We start from the raw sequence: 21,960 nt of genomic DNA on the forward strand, positions 1-21,960 counted from the left end.
TGCACCAGAAAGCTCTTACATTTATTTGTTGTTGTTTTTTTAAATTTAATCATAATGAAAGTTCTGTGTATATAAATTCAACCCAAATTTTCTACAGTTTAATGATGAAACGAAACTTAATTTTTGAACATTTTCCTGACTCATCAGAAATTGTAACCCTTACTCTTACATTTTTTTTTCTTGCTGCTATTTCTGTGTCTGTATTCCCCCCCTCAGCCTTTGTATGATCTTTAAGCATAGGATGACTAGATGGGAAAACAATCTTTATGTTTTCTGTGTCATTTATTAAAGCTTAAACAGAGAAACATTGACTTCAAGTCCACTTATACAGTGGGTGCAATTGCAGCAATTAAGATATTAGTTGTAACTGACTCGTGAAAAGAGGTAAATTTGGCTTTGCAGGGTAAGAATTCCCCTCATAACTGTATGAATTTGATGGGTTTTCGAACAATAAACTTTTGCGAATATAACACCCTTTTAAGTACTGTACATCGTATGTAGAAGCTTTTTGGAAGCTTGAACTGTCACTTACATTTTTAAGATATGTCTCATTTGTCTGATATCATCAACATGTCATTAATTTAAAAAGTTACTGACTGTGCATCTGTGTGATTCAAAAAACATGATAAAACGTGAAAATTATGATACTTGTGGTGCATATGGTTATTAGTTTCATGATATCTTCTTTTTTTTCAAGTCACTGATTGAAGTTTTGTTACATGGTATGTCACAGCTGTCAGCAGTGGGGTCGTTCCCCTCTTGATTTGGTTTCCTTCCTGATACTCTCAACTTATCCCTTTGTAAAGGTACAAGCCCCAAGTAGCTGGTTAAAAAAAATCACAAATGAATATGCCTGAACTTGTGATCATGTAAATGTAGCTCTTCTTATACATTTGAAAAATACATTCAAAAATGTATTCAGATAAACTGGCTGATGTAATCTACAGCCAGTGTTGCTTAACAATACATGTTTCCTCCAATATAGAAGTGTCACATTTACTTCAAAGGCAGTCTTACAAGCTGGTGACTTAGAGACAGGGCTAGAGGGACCCCCAATGGATAATATGAGAATTGAAGGTGCTAATGGTAGCTTTCAAATTCTTTCCAAGACACTGAAGTAACGGTATAATTGGTCATTTCTTTGACTTAAATATGTTTGTCAAGAGCTTTCCCCAGAAAAAAAGCATTTAGCATTTTAAAATGTAAAATTAAATACAAGCCTTATGTTTAACTGTTGTAAATAGCACTTCTATCATAACTCCATCGATACTCTGGGTATTTTTTGCACTACAATTAGAAATTACTTCACAAATACTAAGTATAAATATATTATCTGTTTCCTCTGAACTGCTCGCTGTAGCCGCTGTGATCCACTCCAATATGTGTACTAAAACTCTTATTTTTTTTATTATTCATGCCCTTGAGAGAATATGTTAGATGCAGCAGATCATGAATATTACTTCTGAATTTAGGTTATACACCCACTGGTCACTTTATTAGGTACACTTTTCAACTGTACATTAACACAAATATCAGCCAATTACATGGCAACAACTCAATGCATTTTGGCAATTAGAGATGAAGACGACCTGATGAAGTCCAAAATGCACATGAGAATGGGAAAGGAGAATAGTTGGACTGCTTAGACCTAATAGGAAGGGAACAGTAACTCAAATAACCACTCCTTAAAACCAAGGTATGCAAAAGAGCATCTCTGAACATGGAACCACAAAGCATAAGGGCTACAGCAGCAGTAGACCACACCGTATGCTACTCCAGACAGCTGAGAACAGGAAAGTGAAGCTTGCCTAAAAGCACAAAGGATTCGAAAAACGCTGTCTGGTCTGATGAGCGTAGGGTCAGAATAAAAAAACAACATGAAAGCACGGCTCTATCCTGCCGTGTAACTGTTCAGTCTGCCGGTGAAGGGATATTTTCTTGGCATACTTTGGACCACGTAGTAACAACTAAGCATCATTTAAATGCCACAGTCTGAGTGTTATTGCTGAACATGTCCGTCCCTTTATAACCACAGTGTAGCTATCTTCTGGTGGCTGCTTGCAGCTGAAAAATGCACCATGTTACAAAGCTCAAATCATCTCAAACTGGTTTCTTGTACAATGACAATGAGTTCACTAGGGCACGCTTGGGATGTGGTGGATCGGGTGCTTCACATGATGGACCTGTGGCCCCCAAATCTGCACAACTATGTGATGTCGTCATGTCAATATGGCCCAAAATTTCTTTAAAATGTTTCCAGCAGTCGAACCTTGTTATGAAGAATTAAAGAAGCTCTGAAAGTAAAAAAGGGGTCCAACCCAGTACTAGCAAGATGCATCTAAAGAAAGTAACACATGAGTGTATATTTTGACAAAGCTACATATGTTGTTATGTTATGTTCAGTTCATGGTAGCCTGTAGCCATGCACTGAGCTTTAATAATTGCACTCGGTATATGGTCTCTTTAATAAAAGATATTTGACATGCCAGAAGCAGGAACAAAGTTTAAAAAAAACATCATGGCTTGTGTTTTAAAACGCTGTCACTGTGAATGTTTGGTCATCAGTGACAGTGCTTACTGTAACAGTTTGTTATTAGATATAACCTGTGTTGTATATGCATATTGTAAAACAATCACAGCGCTGTCAATAACAGGTATAGACATTAAGTATTCTCTATTAGATGTAATTAATTGTGACTTGATATATATGAGCTATCAATGTGTGATTTTTGTGAAGAGCAGAGAGAAAAGAGTGAGCTGGAATATAAAGGCATTTACTTGCAGTATGTTTACAAAGAAGAAAAAAAAAAAAGCACCTTTGCTGGTGTACACAAGACATGATCTAGAGGTTAACTTTTACACATTTGTAGAAAGGCAAACATAATCAAGCACAGAAATTGTCAGATTGTAGACAAGTGCTTTAACAAACTGCAAGTTAGTGAATCCTTCAAAGACACAAACTTAGTCATCATGCCATATCATGGTCCTAATACGTAACAATTTAAAATAAAGTCACTTTCAAATATCCTGCAAAATGTTGGACCAGCGAGCACCCTTGAAACACAAACTTTTGCAAGTTAAGACTGAAAACATCCACTGATAATAAAAACAAAACAAAAAACAACAACTTTATTCCTTATTGGCAACTGGAACTGCAACTTTTTATTTCATTTTATTTTATTAAAATATAGACCAAATAAATACTAAATCACAAGACTGCAGACTTGCTATCAGAGCAGAATAACTTCCAAAGACTATGGAGGCAAAGTTAGTGTGCCTGGCACATCATGTGAAACCAGTAATAGTTACCAACCTTCTGCTGCATCAACATAAATAAAACTGCTGCCATCTGGCATAATTTCTAATCTGCTCAAGTGTTTTCTTCTATCCATTCATCCATTTTTGGGCCTCACATTTTTTTTGGTGGGGTGGGGCTATCCATCCCAGCAGTCACAGGACAAAAAGAACAGTGCAACCCCAAGAGGCCGCCAGTCTGTCATAGAGCTAACACAGAGAAAAACGAACACTCACAGCCAATTCTCTAGTTAACCTAACATGCATGTTTTCAGAGCGTGGGAGTAACCCAGAGAAAACCCACGCAGGCATGGGGAGAACATGAAAACTTCGCACCAGCCATCCAGTGGATTCAAAACGAGGACGTTCTTGCTGTGTTAACCCCCACACTCTGTTTTCTTTAAATCTGATGTGTTTACTTCTATTGGTATATCAAAAATGACTGCAGCGTGAGCTCTTCAGGGAGTCTGAGAGAAAGGTGACCACTCCAACTCCAACATATAAACCACCTTCACACAACACACTCTATTACAACTACAGGACAGCATGCACCAATGGACATGAGTCCTCATTCATCAACTGTTTGTTTCACTCTGAAAAGGTATAATGAGCATATACTCATTCTGTAATTTATGACTTTCCTCTTTGTCTGTGGCAAACTCTTTTAAATTATATTTACATTTTAAAAAGTAACATTCATACTTCCTGTGAATTTAGCTGGCAAGATGATAACTTTAATTTCTGACTATTCATGAACCAAAACAGCTGGATGATTGGATGCACATACATACACCGTTACTATGATGGAGCTGAATAAACCTGATGTTATACTTTCTTTCTGCAAAGAAAGTGAGAAAGACTTCCTTAAAACAGGCTTTGAGATACTCAACGCATGAGGAGAATGCACTGGTGCCAACTTGATTCTACAAATTAAAATATATTCATCTGCACTTCACTCACTGCTTATTTAGATTTTTTGTAAAGAAAAATACATTAAGTTCATTATTCCTCCTATCACATATATTGTAATAAATTGCAGAAAGGTTGGACAACTCTTTAATTCCGTGGAGACACTTCCTTGCAGTGTGCAATGCAGTGTGATGAGCTCTTTAATAATGAGCCAGTGAGGTCTGAGGAAACAGCTTCATTTTCAGTCTCTCAACAGCAGATAGTCTTTGATAGTCTCTGGTAAAGGAAGCTCTTTGACAGCCGTGGGGAGGAATTGCACTCCGAGACTTTGCCGTACTGCACAGCGTGCCAGAGAGCGAAGCGTGGGCGCCTGAGCCACCATGTTGGTCAGCCTCGCCAGCAGCTGGGGATCTTTACTCAGCTCCCTGGGAAGGGTGCCGTCGGCCCGTCGAATCTCAAACCTCCCTGCTGCTCGACACAGTAGCTCCAAACACTCTTCCTCTTGTTCGGTGCCCAGGCCTCGGGCCAACAGGGCCACCAGCCGGGAGATAGGGGTCTGGCCCTTCAGGTTAGTTACATGGACCTGCGCTCCATAGTCTAATAGCACTTTGACACTCTCAAGGTTGCCTTTCATTGCTGCCCAGCTAAGAGGTGTGTCATTGTTATAGTCACGGGCATTGGGACAGGCCCCGCTCTCCAGCAGGGCCCTTACACACTCAGGATTATCTTTGAAGGCGGCCCAGTGAAGAGGAGTGTCTTTATTGCCATCCAGGGCATTTGGCTGGGCTCCATATTCCAACAGCAGCTCCACACAGCTCTCATCCTTCTCTGCTGCATAGTGTAGTGCTGTACGATTATAGCCATCCAAAGCATTTACCTGATGAGAAAATTCAGTATAATGAGCAGTCTTATGCCAACAAGACTTAATTAAATAGCACAAAGCTGCAGGGTGCCCTGAGAAGTGACTGTGTAGGCGTCTCAACGCCTGCCAGATATTTTGGCTCATGTGCTGCAGCACAGATGTAAAACGAGGGTGAAATGGAATAACCAGATGATTCAGAAATTGTTTGCACCATTAAATTATATCAAAAACAAAAGAACGACAGTCTACTAAATAGTCCAAATGAAAACTGCTCAGTGATCATCTAAAGAAACAGGGAATGAATGTGAATGCTGTGAGACCTGAAAGTAAAACTCAATTTACAGAGGATAGTTTCCATCAAATAATTGTAACAATTAACCCTTTAAATTCTCCCATATCCCCACCACACATACACAGTACTACTAAAATAAACTGATACAATTTCCCTATCTTTTCAGACAGCCAGTGGTTTCAGATCATGACTCAACATGAATCCTTCAGTGTAAACAATCCTAGGTTTCTTCTTTACCTTTTGAAAGCTTTTAACCCTTGTGCTGCTCACACTTACACTGACTGTGTTTGCATGCATACTTACCCGCCTTAAGGCCAAAACCTTTAAAGGTGCCGAATAAATCTAAAGTGAATATGAAAACCTTCCGTGTGCAAGTCAGCTGTAACATACCTCTGCCCCCTTCTCCAGCAGCAGCTCCACACAGTCAGCATCAGCAACCATACAGGCACAGTGCAGGGGTTTGAGTGTGCCATGCATCCGATTCACATCAGCACCCTTAATCAGCCAGGAAATAACAATATCAACATTACATTCATGACACTTCAGGGGATTGTTTACGTCACTTTGACTGGAAGATAAGCAAGCCTACCTTACGGATAAGATCCTCCACATTGTCGTGCGGGAATGAGCGAATGGCTGCAATTGTTCGGATGAGCCGCTCAGACAGGGAATATTTACTCTGAATGCTTTGCATGATGTACCACATAGTAGAGCTCATGTGTAACAGAAGAGCATTGCACCCAGGCAGGGGTGACGCTATGGCACACTGAAACACAGTTTTTAAAAATTGCTTGATTACAACTTCTAAGACACAGTGAATCTTAAATAAGTCAACAGAATATAAAACAGACATTTCACAGTTTATCGTGCCTAAGTATGCACGTAGACCTGTTTTATTCAGTATACCAGTGCTTTGGTTTGATGAGTTATATGCTTGCTATAAATACAAAATATTTTCAATTCACATACAGAATGTGTTAGAAATTGTTTAACTAAAGACCGAAATTTCACACAGCTTTGTTAAACTACCAAAATTAATATTTAAAATTATCTTTCCCGACTATTATCTGTTTGGCTGTGGGTTGGACACGATGTCTTGTCGTATAATCTAGATGGTGCAAGGCTCAGCTGTAATCTGGGAGATGACACCCAACTTTACTTTGCTGTTGCTACCTAACTGAAGTAGATACGACCCACTTGTCAGCCATATATATATATATATATATATATATAAGCAGCTATCGCCGCTGCTTTTAACAAATGACTGACACACACAGCTAACCTTAGCTCACTCTGCAAAAATAAACAAAGTCTGCAACAACGACACAAGGTTTACAATCAAGTAAAAGCTTTAACGTTGACGTAGAAACCACAAGGGTTACTTCGCGCTGACCGGTGGAGTTTATAGGCAAAAGAAAAACAATCATACCCGGCTACACTTCCCACTATCCTGCTAGCTAGCTGCGAGGTAATGTTAGCTTCGAGATGCAGGAACAAACGACACTCACAGACGGAGAAAAATCTGCTGACATAATTACCAACTACTTGTAAACTCGCCTTCCAACACAGCTCGCACGAATCAACAAGAATTAAACAATGCTGGTGAAAACCCATACCGTTTACAGTCCACGGCTTGAAGGTCTGGCAGGTTACTGTATAGACCGACCGCTGCTAGCTTTCACATAAACACGAAACGTCACCACTAGGGCCACGCCCTCTGTCTCGAACCTCGGTATTTAAACGCGGGCGAGTGGTTGCTGACTGTCCGCAGTAATTTGGTATAACCTGACATTTTCTCTGAACACCGACGTTTACGGAGCCTGGCAGAACTCCATGTCCTCACCAAGTGTACTCACTTATCCCAATAAAAGCATGTATGACGGCACGGCAGGCTACCACCGGCGTGCCACGGATTCTTTCAGTTTATGTCCATGTTAGGGGCTCAGCTAGCAGAAACAGCGGCAGAGGAGGTGGGGAGTTGGACTCCGATGATCAGGAGAGTACTAGCTAAGGATAAGCAGTTTTTATCATCTTCTTACTTTATCCCTAAGGTTTAACCTAATCCTGAACCTGATAGTCCCATGCCGACATCAACCCTCAGCATACGAGCCTAAAAATGGGTAGCCGAACCACATATAGGCCATACGTCAGCGGCGGATCTAGAACATTTCACATGGGGAGGGGGGGGGACAAAATGTCTAGGCAGGGTGGTACATACCTCTTCAGAAAAAAATGTCAAAATCCCCTATACGTAAACAGAATCAAGAAATTATTGACAAAAACACTTAAAAAGTATTTATTGTATCATTATCTCCTAAGAAAACAAAGGCTATAAGAGGCTTTTGGACAAACAAGCAATTAGTTTGTACAAGGTGAGCAGCTTAGGGGGCAAGGCTCTACAGCAGGAGAGAAGCTCCCCCCTCCCCCACAAAATATGTGCTAATTTTATTTATTTTTGTTGTTGTTGTTTTCCAGCAATTATGAATCATCATAAGAGTGCATGAAGCCAAATGAAATTTGTCATTCAGGTGGGAGGCAGTGAAAAAATTTTTATGGAGTGACACAATACTTATTAACACCACCTGTGGCATTGCAGTGAAAAATCTAGACCCTGTACCAGCTGAAATGCATGAATCCATTCTCTTCCGCTTATCCTTGTTGGGGAGGGGGCTGAAGCCTATCCAAGCTGTCTCAGGGCGAGAGGCAGGGTACACTCTGGACAGGTCGCTAGTTTGCTGCAGGGCTAAGAAAGAGACAACCATTCACACTCACATTCACACCTATGGGCAATTTAGAGTTACCAATTAACCTATTCCCACTAACTGCATGTATTTGGAATTTGTGAGGAAGCCGGAGTACCTGGAGAGAACCCACGCAAACACGGGAAGAACATGCAAACTCCACACGGAAAGACCCTGGCCTGATGGTGGAACTGAGACCAACAAAATTTCTGATCCACTGGGATTTCCCCCTACAGCCATTTACTGAGAATGGTCTGATAAAATGATATTCACCATGTGGCAGGTCTGTGTCAAAATACCTTGTTGGTGGCAGATTGGCCAGCCAGCTTCGAGCCAATAGTCACTCAAATAACCACTTGCTACAACAGAAGTATGAGGAAGAGCCTCTCTGAACACATTGGACCTTGAAGCAGATGTGCTACAGCAGCAGAAGACCACACTTCTGTCAGCTGAGAAGAGAGAAGACTGAAGCTGCAATACACACAAATTCACAGTGGAAGACTGGAAAAATGTTGTCTGCTCTTTTTGACTTTAAATGTTTTAAAAACAATAAAATAAAAATAAACAATGTAACAAATGATCAGAGATGCAGGATATTCAGTCTGTAGTTCTATTAACAGCTTGACACACTAAAAGAAAACATGTTTCGTGTATGTGCTTAAAACAAAACAACAGTAATAAATGTGACACTGGGAAGCCAAATCAAAATAATTTATTTTTGGTGACATTTCATACAGTTCTAAGATTGTGTCTCAAACACTTGGTTGATTCATGACTACATTTCCATTTGCCACCCCAACCCAAATTAACAGAAAATAACCCAAACATATTGGGGGGGGGGGAGCAAATCCTGTAGGTATTTTTGCAAGCCTGTCAACATCAACCATATGCTTCTAAAATGATTTCACATTACTCATGAGTAAGATTCTTTTTAAAAACAAAGTTAGTGCATTTCTTTAATTATACTAAATCACTAGCTGCTCATACTTATTAATGAAAAAAACAAAACAAAAAACAGCTCCAGTGATTGGATACTCGTTTACTGCATTACTAATCCCAAAGTCAACGCAACAAGTACTTTCTCTCAGCTGACATCTTGATCGGTACAGAAATGTCATATTTGATTTTTTTCTTTTTTCATTTTTGCCAATGCGATTTCACACAACTTTGGGGAAACCAGCCTACCAAGATTGGGAGAAAAGCGCTGCATTAGAATTAAAATAAATAATTTTAAGAAAGCAATACATACAGTGAGTCAAACTTCAAATTCTAAGTTAACCTGTTTGTTTTCCAAAACTTAGAAGAAAAAAAACAAAAGGAAAACAAAACAACAAACTCACCCTAAAAGCACAAAACAATCTGGTGGATTGACTGGTCAAAAGCCTCCCTCCGTAAATTCAATACTAGAACAATTACATTCTCCCACACACGTTTCTAGTGAAGGGTTATTACAATATAGCATAGGTTACTACACCTCTACAGCTTTTTCAAAATCCAGTTTCACTGGGCCAAAGAGTTCCCCCAAAGATTACATTAGCAGACCTCATCAATAAAAATCTAAACTTTATCCTAGCACACTATAATCGCAGCCAGCTGGCACGTAGCACGTGAAAATATTCCAATTTCCTTTATACCCACAACTTGGCTGCCTGATAGTAAATAGCTATCATTAGCTAACAGCACTCAGTCTATTTTTTTTTGACATTATGCCATTGTTAAGAACAAATTCACAGATAAGCTTAACCTGGATATCCCGTGATGATGATGATGATGTAAGAAAAGCCAAACCTTGCCTAAAACCACTGGGCGCACCAAGCAGTCAAATCTTAGCAAAAACCTATTTGTTTTTCCTCATGAGAACACACGAACCCCCCAAAAAACAAAACCCACAACAAAACATGTAAACAGAGAACCTGACTGATAATCAACATGACGATATTCTGAATTCATCGGGAACAGTTAAACTCAAAACACGTGAAACTCAACGTGAAAAACTTTGGACCAGGCTAGCAGGTTCACCGTGGCTAACAGCCAAGTGAGGCCCAGTGAGCCCCCCCCTCCCCCTTACAGAGCATCCGGGCTTTGAACAAAAATCACACATCTGACCACGGCGCATGTCAACACCTTCTGATAATCTGACGGAGAGCGTTTAAGCCAATCAGGAACCAGGATCAAAATACCACCATAGAACACAATTCATTGATATACATTAGAAGACCACATTGTCCCGTTTCAGGACGATTCAGAATCTCTGCTGTAAAAATCAAAATGTTCTCAATATCATTACATCAGTGCGACAGCACCCTGCAGCACTTCAGTCATTTAGCTTAACAATCGATGCATACACAGACATCAGTCAACCCTTCAGTCATACTTGCAAACCTAAGCACACAAGAGAAAAAACAAAACAAAAACTGATGTCTCATTGCGTGTTAGTGATATCTTTGTATATGTACATGACATATATGCATGTTCTTTTTTCTTAGTGCATATTGTTCTTGCAGACCAACATCTATTCTTTAATTAAAAAAAAAAAAAAAAAAAGGTAGAGGGCCATTTACGAGGCCCAGCATCCCACCTTTCCCTAGCGGAGCATGAACGAATCAACAACCTTCAGATAAGTCACACTTAAATTCTTTTAAGCGTATTTCTGAAGGCCAAAACAACGTTTTTGTTTCTTTTCCAATCACTCGTCAAAGTTCTTCAGGTGTCATTTTGCCCATAAGTCCTGGATGTCAGTCTCATTGCCACTTTAAAAGCCTCTCTTTGGACATGTTCCAGGGGGGTGGGGAAGGTGGCTACCATAATTGTTGTTGCTTTTATGTTATTCATTTTTATATAATTATATATATCCATGTATATATTCATACATCTTTTTTCTATTGATATCAAGTTTTTATTTTGGCGATACTGGTGGGATGTTCTGCTCTTTTCCAGTGTGCCTGTATCCTCCCTGCGGGGAGCTGCGTCGGGCTGGTGGAGGACGCCTATGGTCCCGGAACTTGAGGCCCCCGGTGCCCCTGGGACCATTGCTGCGGTGGTAGCCTTGAGAGTCACGTTCACGTGGTGGCCGGCTCTCCTTGCATTCCCACCCCCCCTCCCTGTCGTGGCTTCTCTCGTGCTTGTCTCCAGGACTGCTGCTGGAGCCCGGCTCCTCGGCCTTGTTCACGCGCAATTCACGTAGTGGCTGGCCCGACGCGGTGCTAGGGGTGGCCGGGGCAGGGGATGCAGGGGGAGGGTCCTTGGGTGGCCTTTGACACACTTCGGCGTAGCTGAGTTTACGGGGCTCCTAAACAAAAACAGAAAAAATACAACATTTTTAAGATGGGTAAAACATACACTCATTTACTGAGTTTTACCACCCTTCCAGTCAAACCCTCAGATCTCATAATCTTGACGCTCATTGGGGTAGGAGTGAAAATTCTGGACTTTTGGTGAGACAGAAGCATGAGGGGTGGGGTTGGGGTGAAATGAGAGAGAGAGAAGAAAAAAGAAAGAGTGACAGAGATGAGGAATAGAGCCAAAGCCAGTCAATTCACTACCTCAGTTTCCCTCTATGCGCAAAAGATCTCATCATCAGGAAGACAACTGTGCTCATGTGGCGGCAGCAACAACAGGAAAGTCAGATTCTCACCTGTGCAGGGGTGGGAAGAGCGGCTGTCGCAGGGGCAGCCGTGCTGGGTGTGGCTGGTGTGGAAGCAGCAGAGGTCTGAGGCCTGGAGCTAGGCACAGGCTGTGTGGAGGCGGGGTTGCCGGGAGTTTTGACAGGTGTGCGTGGAGTTGCTTTTTGAGTCGTAGGTTCCACCCGTTCGACTCTCTTCTCCTGACGAACGGTACTATCAGGACAAGAGGTTCAGTTAGCAAAGCTAACATTTTAAGTTTTATTGTAAGAACAAAACATGCTCAAATTAAGAGCAGAGACAATCATACCCAGAGGCTGAAGGTCCAAGTGGTTGAGTAGCAGATTTTGCTGCTGCCGGGGCAGGACTTATGACAGCCACAGCTTCCTCTGCGACTTGACCTGAACCTGGACTCACAGTGGCTTCTTTATTGGCTTGTTCTGCCTATAAAAAGCAAAGTGCATGAATGTTACACTTGTGCAGTCCTCATCTCAACAATGCTTTCTGTGCATCATTGTTCAAGAGATTTACAAACTCATTTTCTTACCTTGTCCCTGTACAAACCACGTACTACATCCGACATCCGGTTTTCTAACACTGGCTCCCCCTGTGTGCTGACCACACAGCCCGGAAGAGGAGGGAAGTTGGTAGCAGCCAGGTCAAACTTGGGTGGTGAAACCTTGACCTCTGTTAAGGGTACAGGCCTCTGAGAAAAGAAATTAAAAACAGAGCCAACAGGCAGAAATATCATTACATGGTTCATGGTTTTAAACACAATATACAAGTTTTATGGCCATAGGTAATTGCTGTTTACCGCAATCCGTTCTTCTTCTCGCCTCCTCCGTGTTCCTCTGTAGGTCGTACGTCTGAAATACAAATAAATAAGGTGTGAATAAGGAGTCAAGTCAGTCAAAAGTCATATGCATGCTAAATCCATTAAGCATGCGTCAGTCAATAAGCAAATTTCAATGACATCATTTGATGTTTACATATAAATCAGAAAGAAAATGTTTGAAGCAACAGACAAAAAAAGAACATGTGCAACTAGCTCAAGCACAGGTGCTGCTGTTGACACTGGGGACACAGTGAGGCATGCTCCTGGCAGGGAGCAGCACACGAGACTTGCCAAAAAAGCAAAAAAAGTTGAGAAATCTGGCAGCTTAGTCTTCAAGTTGATGATTAATGCTGTAAGTGGAATTTTGAACTGCCAAGTTGACTGTTTTGTTTGTTTCATTTACCAAAAAAAAAAAAAAAAAAAAAAAATCAAATCTGAGTAGTACCTACCCACTGAAATGATACTCATGTCTAGGTCTAAAAACCCTTTTACTCTTTTAAGCTGCATTTAGTTTAAAATATGGCTTTTGGTTAAAGTCAACTGTAACCTGCTTAAATCGATGGAAATATCATAACTTATCAAATCTAACCCACGAGCAGCAGCTCTAACATTCGACCAGATTTGAAAAACAGATGAGGCTTACCTTCCACGTCCAGCTACGCCACTGTCATCGCTGGCGTCCAATGAGGAAGAGGGGGGTAGATGCGAGAATGCCATGGTCAAGTCAGTGGTTGTCTGGACTGTGTTAGTAGTGGAGACGGCGGCAGTAGCGTTGGGAGCAGGAGGCTGCGGGCTTCGCAGTCCGGTCAGGCTTTCCAGTGGGACCGGTGTTACGGATGCTGAGGTCACGTCGTTTGGCCTCACCTGGGGCTTCACGTGGTTTCTGTTGTCATGAGGGGAAAGTGAAGATCAAGGTTACTATGCATTTAAAATGCTCTGCATACAAATTGGCAACCAGTGCTTCCTACTGAACTTAATAACTTTCGGTTAAGGTGCTTGGTGCTTTTACACTTAAGTCCACGTAATATAAATTATTCCGTTCAGGATTTATATTTTTACACATTTACAACTTTTAGTCGTGTATTTTTTGCAGTCATAAAATACACAAGACATTATGCTTATGTGTTCCAAGGAAACAGATCTGTGTAATACACATCCAGAGCCTTTGAAAGCAGTTCAGCAGCTGTTACAAGTACATTAATCCAATTTGTTGGCTATAAGATGTTAAACCACTGTAGGGCTGTTCAATATAACTATATATTTCGGATGACGATATAAAAACGTCTATCGTTTCATATTACGCTATTGTTTGTTTCGTGGTGTCGCAAAATGAACTGTTTACAGCAATAGTTTTTCATCATTTTGATGGTCACTGTAGAATTTCTCTCATATTTAAAATACCCACACTACGGACGGACAACTGCTTTATGCATTTCGTTAGCAACAACAAAGGTAAAACCGCTTGTTTATTTTCCACATAAACCTTTCACAATAAAGCTTAACATCCTGTTGAGATTTTTCCAAAATAAACTGAATCACATGAAATAGTATGCAGAGTGTTTACGGATGAGAAGCTAAAAAGAGCCGTCAGGTGCTAAAAAAATAAAATAAATAAAAACCTTAGGAAAGGCTTTTCCCAGCAGCACGCCGTGTAATACTCACAAAAATTGTTAAAATTGTGTCCATTTCAACTTATGTAACACTCGATTCCAGGTACACAACGCCCAGGTGAAAACACCTTGTGCAAGTCGAGCTGCCCGAGATTCACAGAAGTTACAGAAAATGTAAAATTTTTGTGATAAATATCGTTGTCGGGACGATAAATGTCTTATATCGGGATATGAGATTTTGGTCATATCGCACAGCCCTAAACCACTGTATGAACTTAAGAGTAAATCTTGTGTTAAAACACTGAAAATCATGCACTGCAATCTGAGGTAATTAGAAGCCTATACACATCATTTGAAGTCTTCAAAGGAAATAAACAATTTTCTAGTGGAAAGAAGCTAAAACGGTTCAGTCAGTTCAAAGGAAACACTGGTGGCAACCACACTAAACTTGACAGTTTGCAAGGGAAATGGGACAACATGCTGTGTCTTCAGAGTAAACGTAGACATGCAGGTGGTTTTGGACTACAACTGAGGTCATGATTGGCTGAAGCAGCTAAAACTCAGATGTCAGAATTACTGTGTTTGGCTATTTGCAACCAATCATTAACTCACTGAGCAGAGCTGACAACACCCCTGCAAGACCTGCCAGGATTTGTGCCACAAATAAACCTTTTAGATGTTGTATGATTAGCATGATTTCACATAGACTTATCTTCCCACCAGTCTTTGACCCTCAGATCTCATAATCTGAACGCTCATTGGGTTGGGACTGAAATTCCTGACTTTGAAAGTCCACAGGGAGAACAGAGAGAGAGAGAGAGAGAAAGAAAGAGCAAAGACAAAAGATGAAGAAAGCGAGAGAACCAAAGTCAGTTCTTCCATCCCTCTTTCCCTCTATGCGCATCATGATCTCATCACTGGGTCTGACTTATGTCTTTGTGAAGCTTCTTTTGAACAAACGTGATGAACACGCTTGAAAAAGTTGTCATCTCTTTGCACAAAAATGCAGTGTATGAATTGATGCTTGACAGCAGAGATGACCTACACTCAACTCCTGTCAGCATTTCTTTGTTACAGCATATGATGACAGTCACGAATGAAAGCAGCACAAATAAAAAGAAAGACTACACATGATGGATAGTTAGTGGTGATGGAGAGAAGCTGTCACATGTAATAATGTAAATGCAAAGAAGGGCAAGATGGCCTTAACTGAAAAAATAAATAAATAAAGCCAGTTGCTCGAAATCAGATTGCAGCCAGCATTTATCAAAGGAAAGACAAATCCAGGACGCTCATAAAAAGGCACCAAACATTTATCACAACTACGAGGACGATTATGGCCATAAAAATCTGCCTGGCAGAAGGCATGGGGCCTGTTATGTATTTAATCATTTGGCTACTGCGGTATGGTAAGAAATGAGGGAAGCAATGAAGCTCATTATATAGTATAACAGTGGTACCTGAAGGCATTTATTACATTCTTTCTTGAATAGAGGGGTACACTGTGGGGAAGTAAAAGAAGACAGGGAGTGATGAGCAGTTCCCTCTTTAACTTTAGACAAACTGTATTACAGAGATGGTCCAATGTTCACTGTTTAACTTCATGCAAACAAGAACACAAGTGATAAAACCTTCTAATATGTTTGAGAAAAGAGAAACCCCCCCCCAAACAAACAAAAACCTCACAACAGTAATCCTTACCGGCTTCTGTTGAATGGGCGAGTGATATTAAGAGAACTGGAGCTGGTCTTGTAGTGTCCAGCAGAGCCAAATCCATTCACAAAGCTACTGTTGGGAAATGGAGCCTGCTCAAGAGGTGGAAGGGGGCATAAATAAATAAAAAAGTCAGTATTTACTAATCCTACTTAAAGCAACACTTTTTTTTTTGCAGATATCTGTTGTTTAGCTTTCCCCAAGGAGATGAAAATAAGTAAGCTCATTGTAGAGCAGCTTTAGAAAAGAAAACAACAAAAACATCCCAGCCAATTCTTATGCAACATTGTGTATTTATGTCATTGACATTTCAGAAAGCAAAGCATCTGAATTTAAGCATCACAATAAATAAGGAAGCAATAACTAACAAGGGATTCTGCCACAGCTGGCGCAAAACACATTTTTCACGGTTGATTTCCTGCATTATATTTAGGTGCTGAATGCTGGTGGTGAACACAGACAAAAGCCTTTGAGGTGCATGAAGTGTGGCTTTCCGTTTTCTGGGTTTTAATAATCACACAGAACAGACATTAATGCCTGACTGTATTTGGCTATATTTGTAAAGATGCAGTTATTTCGATTAGTGCAAAATAAACTTGGATGATTAGTCGGCAGGTGGGCAATGGTCCCTGAAGTCCTGTGACAAAAACACCTTCTATAAGAAATAAATTAACATTAATAATACACTTTTAAGATTACACTGAATTCGCCCCTTTGACTGTAGATACTCTGACAGAGGGTTTTAGTTAGTCTCACAGCAGCAAAAGCACAGTCAATCTCACCAGAGGCGTTTCAAAGTACGGTGTGGGCGAAGGTGTCCAGGTGGGAGGTACGATGCCGTAGAGGGGGTACTGCTGCTGGGGGTAGACGTGCTGCATGTAGAGCGGAGAGCTGTACTGGGACTGGCTCTGGGACTGCTGAGCGTACAGGCTGCTGTCCATGCTACGGTAGCCGTTCTTTGCAAAAAATGTGTTGATGGCCTTTATTCTGGCCTGTTGGTATGAATCAGAGGGGAAAATGTGTCAACAGACGTCAAGATGTTTACAGAGGGGCCTTTCCAAAATGTCAGATTTTAATTTAACTCACCATAATGGGTTTTCCCTGAAATGTTTTTACTTCTTCTCTCAAGTACTTATACGCCTAGGGGGGCAAGAAAAGAGTCAAACGACTATCAGTGATGCTGGATTTCATCTGAATACTTTAGACATGATGAAGAAGAGTTGAGCTGAGTACCTGTTGAGCATCTGTGTCCGATTGGAATGTGATGTACCAGTTGTTGTTGTGTGCAAACTCGACACTTATAACCTTTGGACAGTTGTCATTTTTGAACAATGACTCCACTTCCTGTGAATTGAATACAATGCATACTCACTTCAAGCATATAACTATGTTTTCAGTGCTTTAATGGCCTGTCAGTCAAATGTTTTTTTTTTTTTTACCTCAACAGGTGTGGTTTCGGGAACTTCTCTCAAAATGATAATGCACCGCTTGTGATTAGGACGCACTTTCTCCCCTTTCTCATCCACTTGTACCATAGGAGACGCTGGGAGGAAGAGTGGGTTTAAGAATATTTAAGCTGAGGCAAAAGACCAATCAGTACACACCTTTTTAAACATGAGCCATCCTCAGCTTTTCACTTACATCTCAACACATCCAGAATGAGGTCCATGTCTGTAGTGAGGACTTTAATGCTCTCCATACTGGCAATAGTCCAAATAGGGACAAACTGATCGCTGTCCATCTGGGACATCAGGTACAAATCCTTTGAGAGGTTCTCTCTGAATCACAATAAATAAATAAATTCACGTAGATTAGCTTCTCCAAACAGTGAACAGAAAACTATTTTCTAAATTTTGCACATAAAAAAAATTTGCTTTAGGTGTTGGCTTCTTACCTGGAGAAATAATACTCCAGTTCTTTCTTCAGAGACTCTCGCAAATTCTCAGAAGAGATTGGCTGTTCTTCCGTTTTTGAATCCACTGTAAAACATTAAAGAATCATTGGTTATAAAAAATTGCAATGTTTTCTGTTAAAAAGCATTAATTACATTATTTTTCCAACACAACCTTTTTCTTTTCAAAGACATATGCTGATGTCACAAGACATTATAAGCAGTGACTGAAATGACTCCAACAGTGTCAGATTCATACGTGTCATAAGCACGACAGGAAAAGTTTGAGTTACTGGAAGAGAGGCTAGATTGAGGTGACTTTTACTCTACTCCATTCAAACTCACACCCTGTATGTGTACAACAACACCTTTATCTATGACCTTGGGGGGGCATTAGATTGCACAGGTGTAACTAACACAGGGGCCAGTGGTTCCAAGTTTCCACAGTGGAGTAGTATATGCTTAGCAACACAAGTGATTAAGACAGGGTTTTTGTCAAGGTGGTAATTAAATACAAATAACTCTACAGGTTAGGTGTGACCCAGCAGTCTCTCAGTTTAGACAGTGTTTCATCTGGCTCCCAGACAAATTTCCCTCAGGGGACAAAGAGTTTTGTGAACACATCTGCGTGAAAGTCCTGTATTTTAAGCTGTTGATACATTTTATGGTATCAGATCACTCAATCTGCCACCTCAGTGCATTCAGGTTGTTCATAATTTCCTGTTTTCAGACGTATTGAAAAAAAAAAAACACTAATTTTTAGCTGCAGCCTGTGTGTGTGAAGATGACTTCTTGTGTCATGACTGACCTGAGGTCCCTGTTGTAGACTCAGCGGGGGAAAAGCCCAACTCTGGAGGGTCCATTCCATTTACTGCTATCTCAGCTGTTGCTGTGGAGCTGCTGTTATCCAGGGCCGGGAATCCCACGGTATACTGCTTGCACCCAGCAGACGGAGGCTCAGAATAACCTGTGAACAAGGTAAAGAGTCAGAATTCAGAAAGAGCATAGTCTATTTCAAACTTACCCGCATCTTTGATGGTTTAGCTATTTATTGTTTGTGTACATGAATAAAGTTGCGACTTATACAGATGCTATCTAAGAATTTTTTTTTTTTTTTTTTAAAGTAGTAAGGCCCCAAAATTATTTTAAAACACCAACAACAACGTTAGGAGTGTTGACTCAAAAAGGGGAAATAATCCCATGAGTAGACATGGGTGTCACAATGTCCAGTTTCCCAAAAAAGCCTTCAAACTTATTTTCCAAACACGTGCTGTAAAGCGCAATAAAATCAGTTTAGCATACTCTTTCATTTCTTACCCTCATTGAGATCCGAGGGAGACCAATGAGGGTTGCTGGTAACGGTCTCGCTGGGGGCCACGGGCATCTCCTGCCACACCTTGGCATTAGGATTCAAACCAGCACCCTTGAAGGTGACCTTCAAAACAGAAAGAGGAGGATCAATCAAATTTGGTTCCGACAAACACTGAAAGTAGAGTGATGTTTATTTTTGAGCAGAGGTAAGTTGTCAGTTATCTAAATTTTACTGTTGAAATTTAAGAGTTTATATTTAAGCACTGAAATGCACACAACGTTTCATCTGTTTAATGCTTTTAGTGGTTCTTCAAACGTAAGACGCATTAAAATAAGGGCTCTTTTGACTAACAAATGTGTGACCATTTACACATCTGTCACCTGAGTTTTGCTTCTTTTTTTCCCCAGTTGCTTTTTATTCCTTTTTAAGAAACAGAGTTTTAAATTTTAGATCTCTGCTGCACGTCTCAAGGAATGTTTGCCCTTACTCCAGCAGAGGTTTAAGGAAGGAGGATGCAATCCAAGTTACAGTCAATATTGAACAATCCTTCACACCCTTTTTACCTTGTGCTGGACAGCCATAGGAGCATGTTCAGCAAAAGACTCATTCAACCACAATACACCACAAAAACACCACATGAAATCACCCCTACTATTGGCCAAAAAACTTTATAACTCCCCCTTATGACACCTAGACTGTTATAACTAATACACTGTCTATAATGTTTATAGTATTGTTCTAATATGGCAGTTTGAGTGCCTTAGTTTTGTTTAAATTTTATATTTCATTTGTATTTTTCCCCATTTATGTTTTAAGTGTGCATCTGAATAAAAATTACTTCCCCCTGATATTAATAAAATATTTTGATTCTGACACCAGGGGACAACAAAGCCAAACTAAATTATGGTCTTCAACAACACCATAATAGACTAAGAGAGGAGCTGTAGATGGGTCATAGCCAACTACAGCTATGGCTGCTGATTTTCATTGATTAAATTTATACTGATGGCTGGAACATCCCAGTGACACATGTCCCCATAAGGCCTTGTGATCTCCTGTCAACAAAATCAGCCCTTACCCTGTTCACCTCAAGGAGGGGTGACTGTGAAAGCTGTGTGTAGTCAAAATATTTGCAAATGAACACGTTACATGTTACCTTCACCAGCATAAATTTATTTCCCATGTATGTTATCCACAGATCTGATGTGACTCTCCATACCAAACCGGCTATGGTCTGGCAGAAGAAATCCTGACCCTGCAAAGATCTGTGGCCAAGAATAGATTGCACACTGACACATTAAGATCTACAGACACCGATGTGATCTTGATGTGAGCTAACTGTGGACTGTGCTTTTAATCTTGTGTAAAGTGGATGGCAGTTTCCTGCTAAACTGTCAGATTTACTTCACATTGTCATTCACCACCTGCTAACAGATCCTGGCTCTTTTTTGCAAAAGCACTTGGCCTGACAAGAGCAGCTGCCGGTGGTAGTATGGCTCAGGGCACTTCTCCTCCCCGATCACACAACAAGAACGGGATGTATACCCATAGGAGAGGCCTCTGTGCCATTCAGACAAGCGCGGACATATATGTGCGGTGCAACTTGACACATGGTTACAATGCACGCTTCTGTGTTACAGGCCACAGCGAGCCAAGCAATGTCAGCTGACTGCGCTGCGCAGCAAAGGCCAGGTATTTGCAACGCATGTCACTGCGCTAGCTAGGTCTGCTAGCACCGCGATTAGCTCACAGATAACGGAGTGAATGAACACTATCATTCGGCCAGTAATTGAAGCATCGTTCACCCGCTAACGGAAAACAACTGATTCGGCGCGTGCCCGCTTCAAATACCACCGCAGTCATCCTAAAGCTCTGTCAAAACTTAACTTACGGGCTAATGATTACTCAGCAAACTACTTAATGAGCTTGCTGGTTACGACGGCTAAGCTACAGTTAGCAGCTATCTGAATGAGCTGCGGTAGAGCTACTGCTATAACCCCCCCACACACACACCGCCACCATCACCAAGTGTGTAAAAGTAAAGCTTGTACTGGCAGCAAGTAGAGTAAGTAGTCGTGAAAGTCTTTGATTCTGGTCCTGCTTTCTCACATAGTCACAAAACAGTCACGCAAAAACTCACACACATTCACAAACGCGCTCAAAGTTTCATTCTTGATCTTGTTTGAGTTAATTTTAGATGTGTAATAAATAACAAAGCTAATTACGCAGAGGGGGCGTACTGTGCTAACAGGTCTCCCTGTTAGAAAGCGGCAGTCGCTTAGCCAGTAAGCTAACACGCTAAAGAAGGCCTCACTCACCATGCCGCCTGACCCTCCCTCGCTCCCCAGCGGAGCCTCGTCCTTCCCACCGGTCTTCGGTCCGGGATCAGCCTCCTCCTGCAGCAGCGGCGGCTCTCCGCTCTGGTCTGAACTCATCAGCCGCTCCTGACTCACTTCCACCCCGTCGCGTTCTCCCGGCCCCCTCCTGCCACCACCACCGCCGCCGCTTCTCCCCGAAACGCCGGCTGAGTTCAGCAGTCAGTCTGGTCCTCTCCTACTCGACTCTGGATTGGCTAACCGGCTAGCGGGTATGCTACAGACTGAAGCTAGCGAGCTAGCGTGCGTATGAATCAACGAAGCGGGCTAACGACTAGCTAGCTCAATGAATCAAGCTCACACGCCGAGAAACTAATGGTACAAGCAGTGCCAAACCATGACTCTTCTTAAACGGCGGTCCCCACTGGCGTTTCGTCAAATACTACAGCACACACCGGGTTCGTGAGGCGCATTCCTAACCGGGCGACCGGAGCGGACACTGGGGACACGCACCTTTCCTCAGCGCAGGCACACAGTCCGCCGAAGTCCCGGCTGCCACCGCGAGA

At 41.4% G+C, this 21,960-nt stretch overlaps 2 protein-coding genes across 4 annotated transcripts; both read right to left on the minus strand.

Moving 5' to 3' along the window:
* Positions 1-2,758: 2,758 nt before the first annotated feature.
* Positions 2,759-7,505, minus strand: asb8 (ankyrin repeat and SOCS box containing 8). 2 transcript variants are annotated; one of them, XM_084917840.1, is made up of 4 exons: positions 7,214-7,505; positions 5,947-6,123; positions 5,748-5,852; positions 2,759-5,080 (listed from the first exon to the last, which is right to left on the minus strand). In XM_084917840.1, exons 2-4 carry the CDS (start codon positions 6,073-6,075, stop codon positions 4,445-4,447), a joined length of 870 nt encoding a protein of 289 aa, XP_084773966.1. In that variant the 5' UTR covers positions 6,076-6,123; positions 7,214-7,505; the 3' UTR covers positions 2,759-4,444. The 2 variants fall into 2 exon arrangements, with proteins under 2 accessions (XP_084773966.1, XP_084773965.1); XM_084917839.1 differs by lacking the exon at positions 7,214-7,505 and adding an exon at positions 6,974-7,207.
* A 1,290-nt stretch (positions 7,506-8,795) lies between these two features.
* On the minus strand, positions 8,796-21,960 carry larp4aa (La ribonucleoprotein 4Aa). Of its 2 annotated transcripts, XM_084917488.1 has the most exons (17): positions 21,398-21,960; positions 19,085-19,202; positions 18,576-18,734; positions 17,771-17,855; positions 17,518-17,654; positions 17,316-17,419; positions 17,110-17,220; positions 16,963-17,016; positions 16,659-16,868; positions 15,865-15,968; positions 15,624-15,665; positions 13,197-13,436; positions 12,533-12,584; positions 12,266-12,424; positions 12,029-12,162; positions 11,733-11,934; positions 8,796-11,387 (listed from the first exon to the last, which is right to left on the minus strand). In XM_084917488.1, the coding sequence occupies exons 1-17, from the start codon at positions 21,512-21,514 to the stop codon at positions 10,995-10,997; spliced, it is 2,421 nt and encodes an 806-aa protein (XP_084773614.1). In that variant the 5' UTR covers positions 21,515-21,960; the 3' UTR covers positions 8,796-10,994. The 2 variants fall into 2 exon arrangements, with proteins under 2 accessions (XP_084773614.1, XP_084773615.1); XM_084917489.1 differs by lacking the exon at positions 15,624-15,665.

The sequence above is a fragment of the Perissodus microlepis genome, chromosome 20 (assembly GCF_051167445.1).
Source record: "Perissodus microlepis isolate ML-2025 ecotype Zambia chromosome 20, ASM5116744v1, whole genome shotgun sequence".
Lineage (NCBI taxonomy): Eukaryota > Metazoa > Chordata > Actinopteri > Cichliformes > Cichlidae > Perissodus > Perissodus microlepis.

What these genes read in the sequence shown, in the direction of transcription:
- asb8 (XM_084917840.1), bottom strand. Translation starts at nt 6,075, where the DNA reads ATGAGCTCTACTATGTGGTACATCATGCAAAGCATTCAGAGTAAATAT. An exon ending in TGGAGGATCTTATCCGTAAG is followed by an intron (nt 5,853 to 5,946) that starts GTAGGCTTGCTT and finishes TGGCTGATTAAG; the next exon opens with GGTGCTGATGTGAATCGGAT. An exon ending in TGCTGGAGAAGGGGGCAGAG is followed by an intron (nt 5,081 to 5,747) that starts GTATGTTACAGC and finishes TTTTCTCATCAG; the next exon opens with GTAAATGCTTTGGATGGCTA.
- larp4aa (XM_084917488.1), bottom strand. Translation starts at nt 21,514, where the DNA reads ATGAGTTCAGACCAGAGCGGAGAGCCGCCGCTGCTGCAGGAGGAGGCT. An exon ending in TCCCTCGGATCTCAATGAGG is followed by an intron (nt 18,735 to 19,084) that starts GTAAGAAATGAA and finishes CCTTGTTCACAG; the next exon opens with GTTATTCTGAGCCTCCGTCT. An exon ending in GTCTACAACAGGGACCTCAG is followed by an intron (nt 17,856 to 18,575) that starts GTCAGTCATGAC and finishes AATGTTTTACAG; the next exon opens with TGGATTCAAAAACGGAAGAA.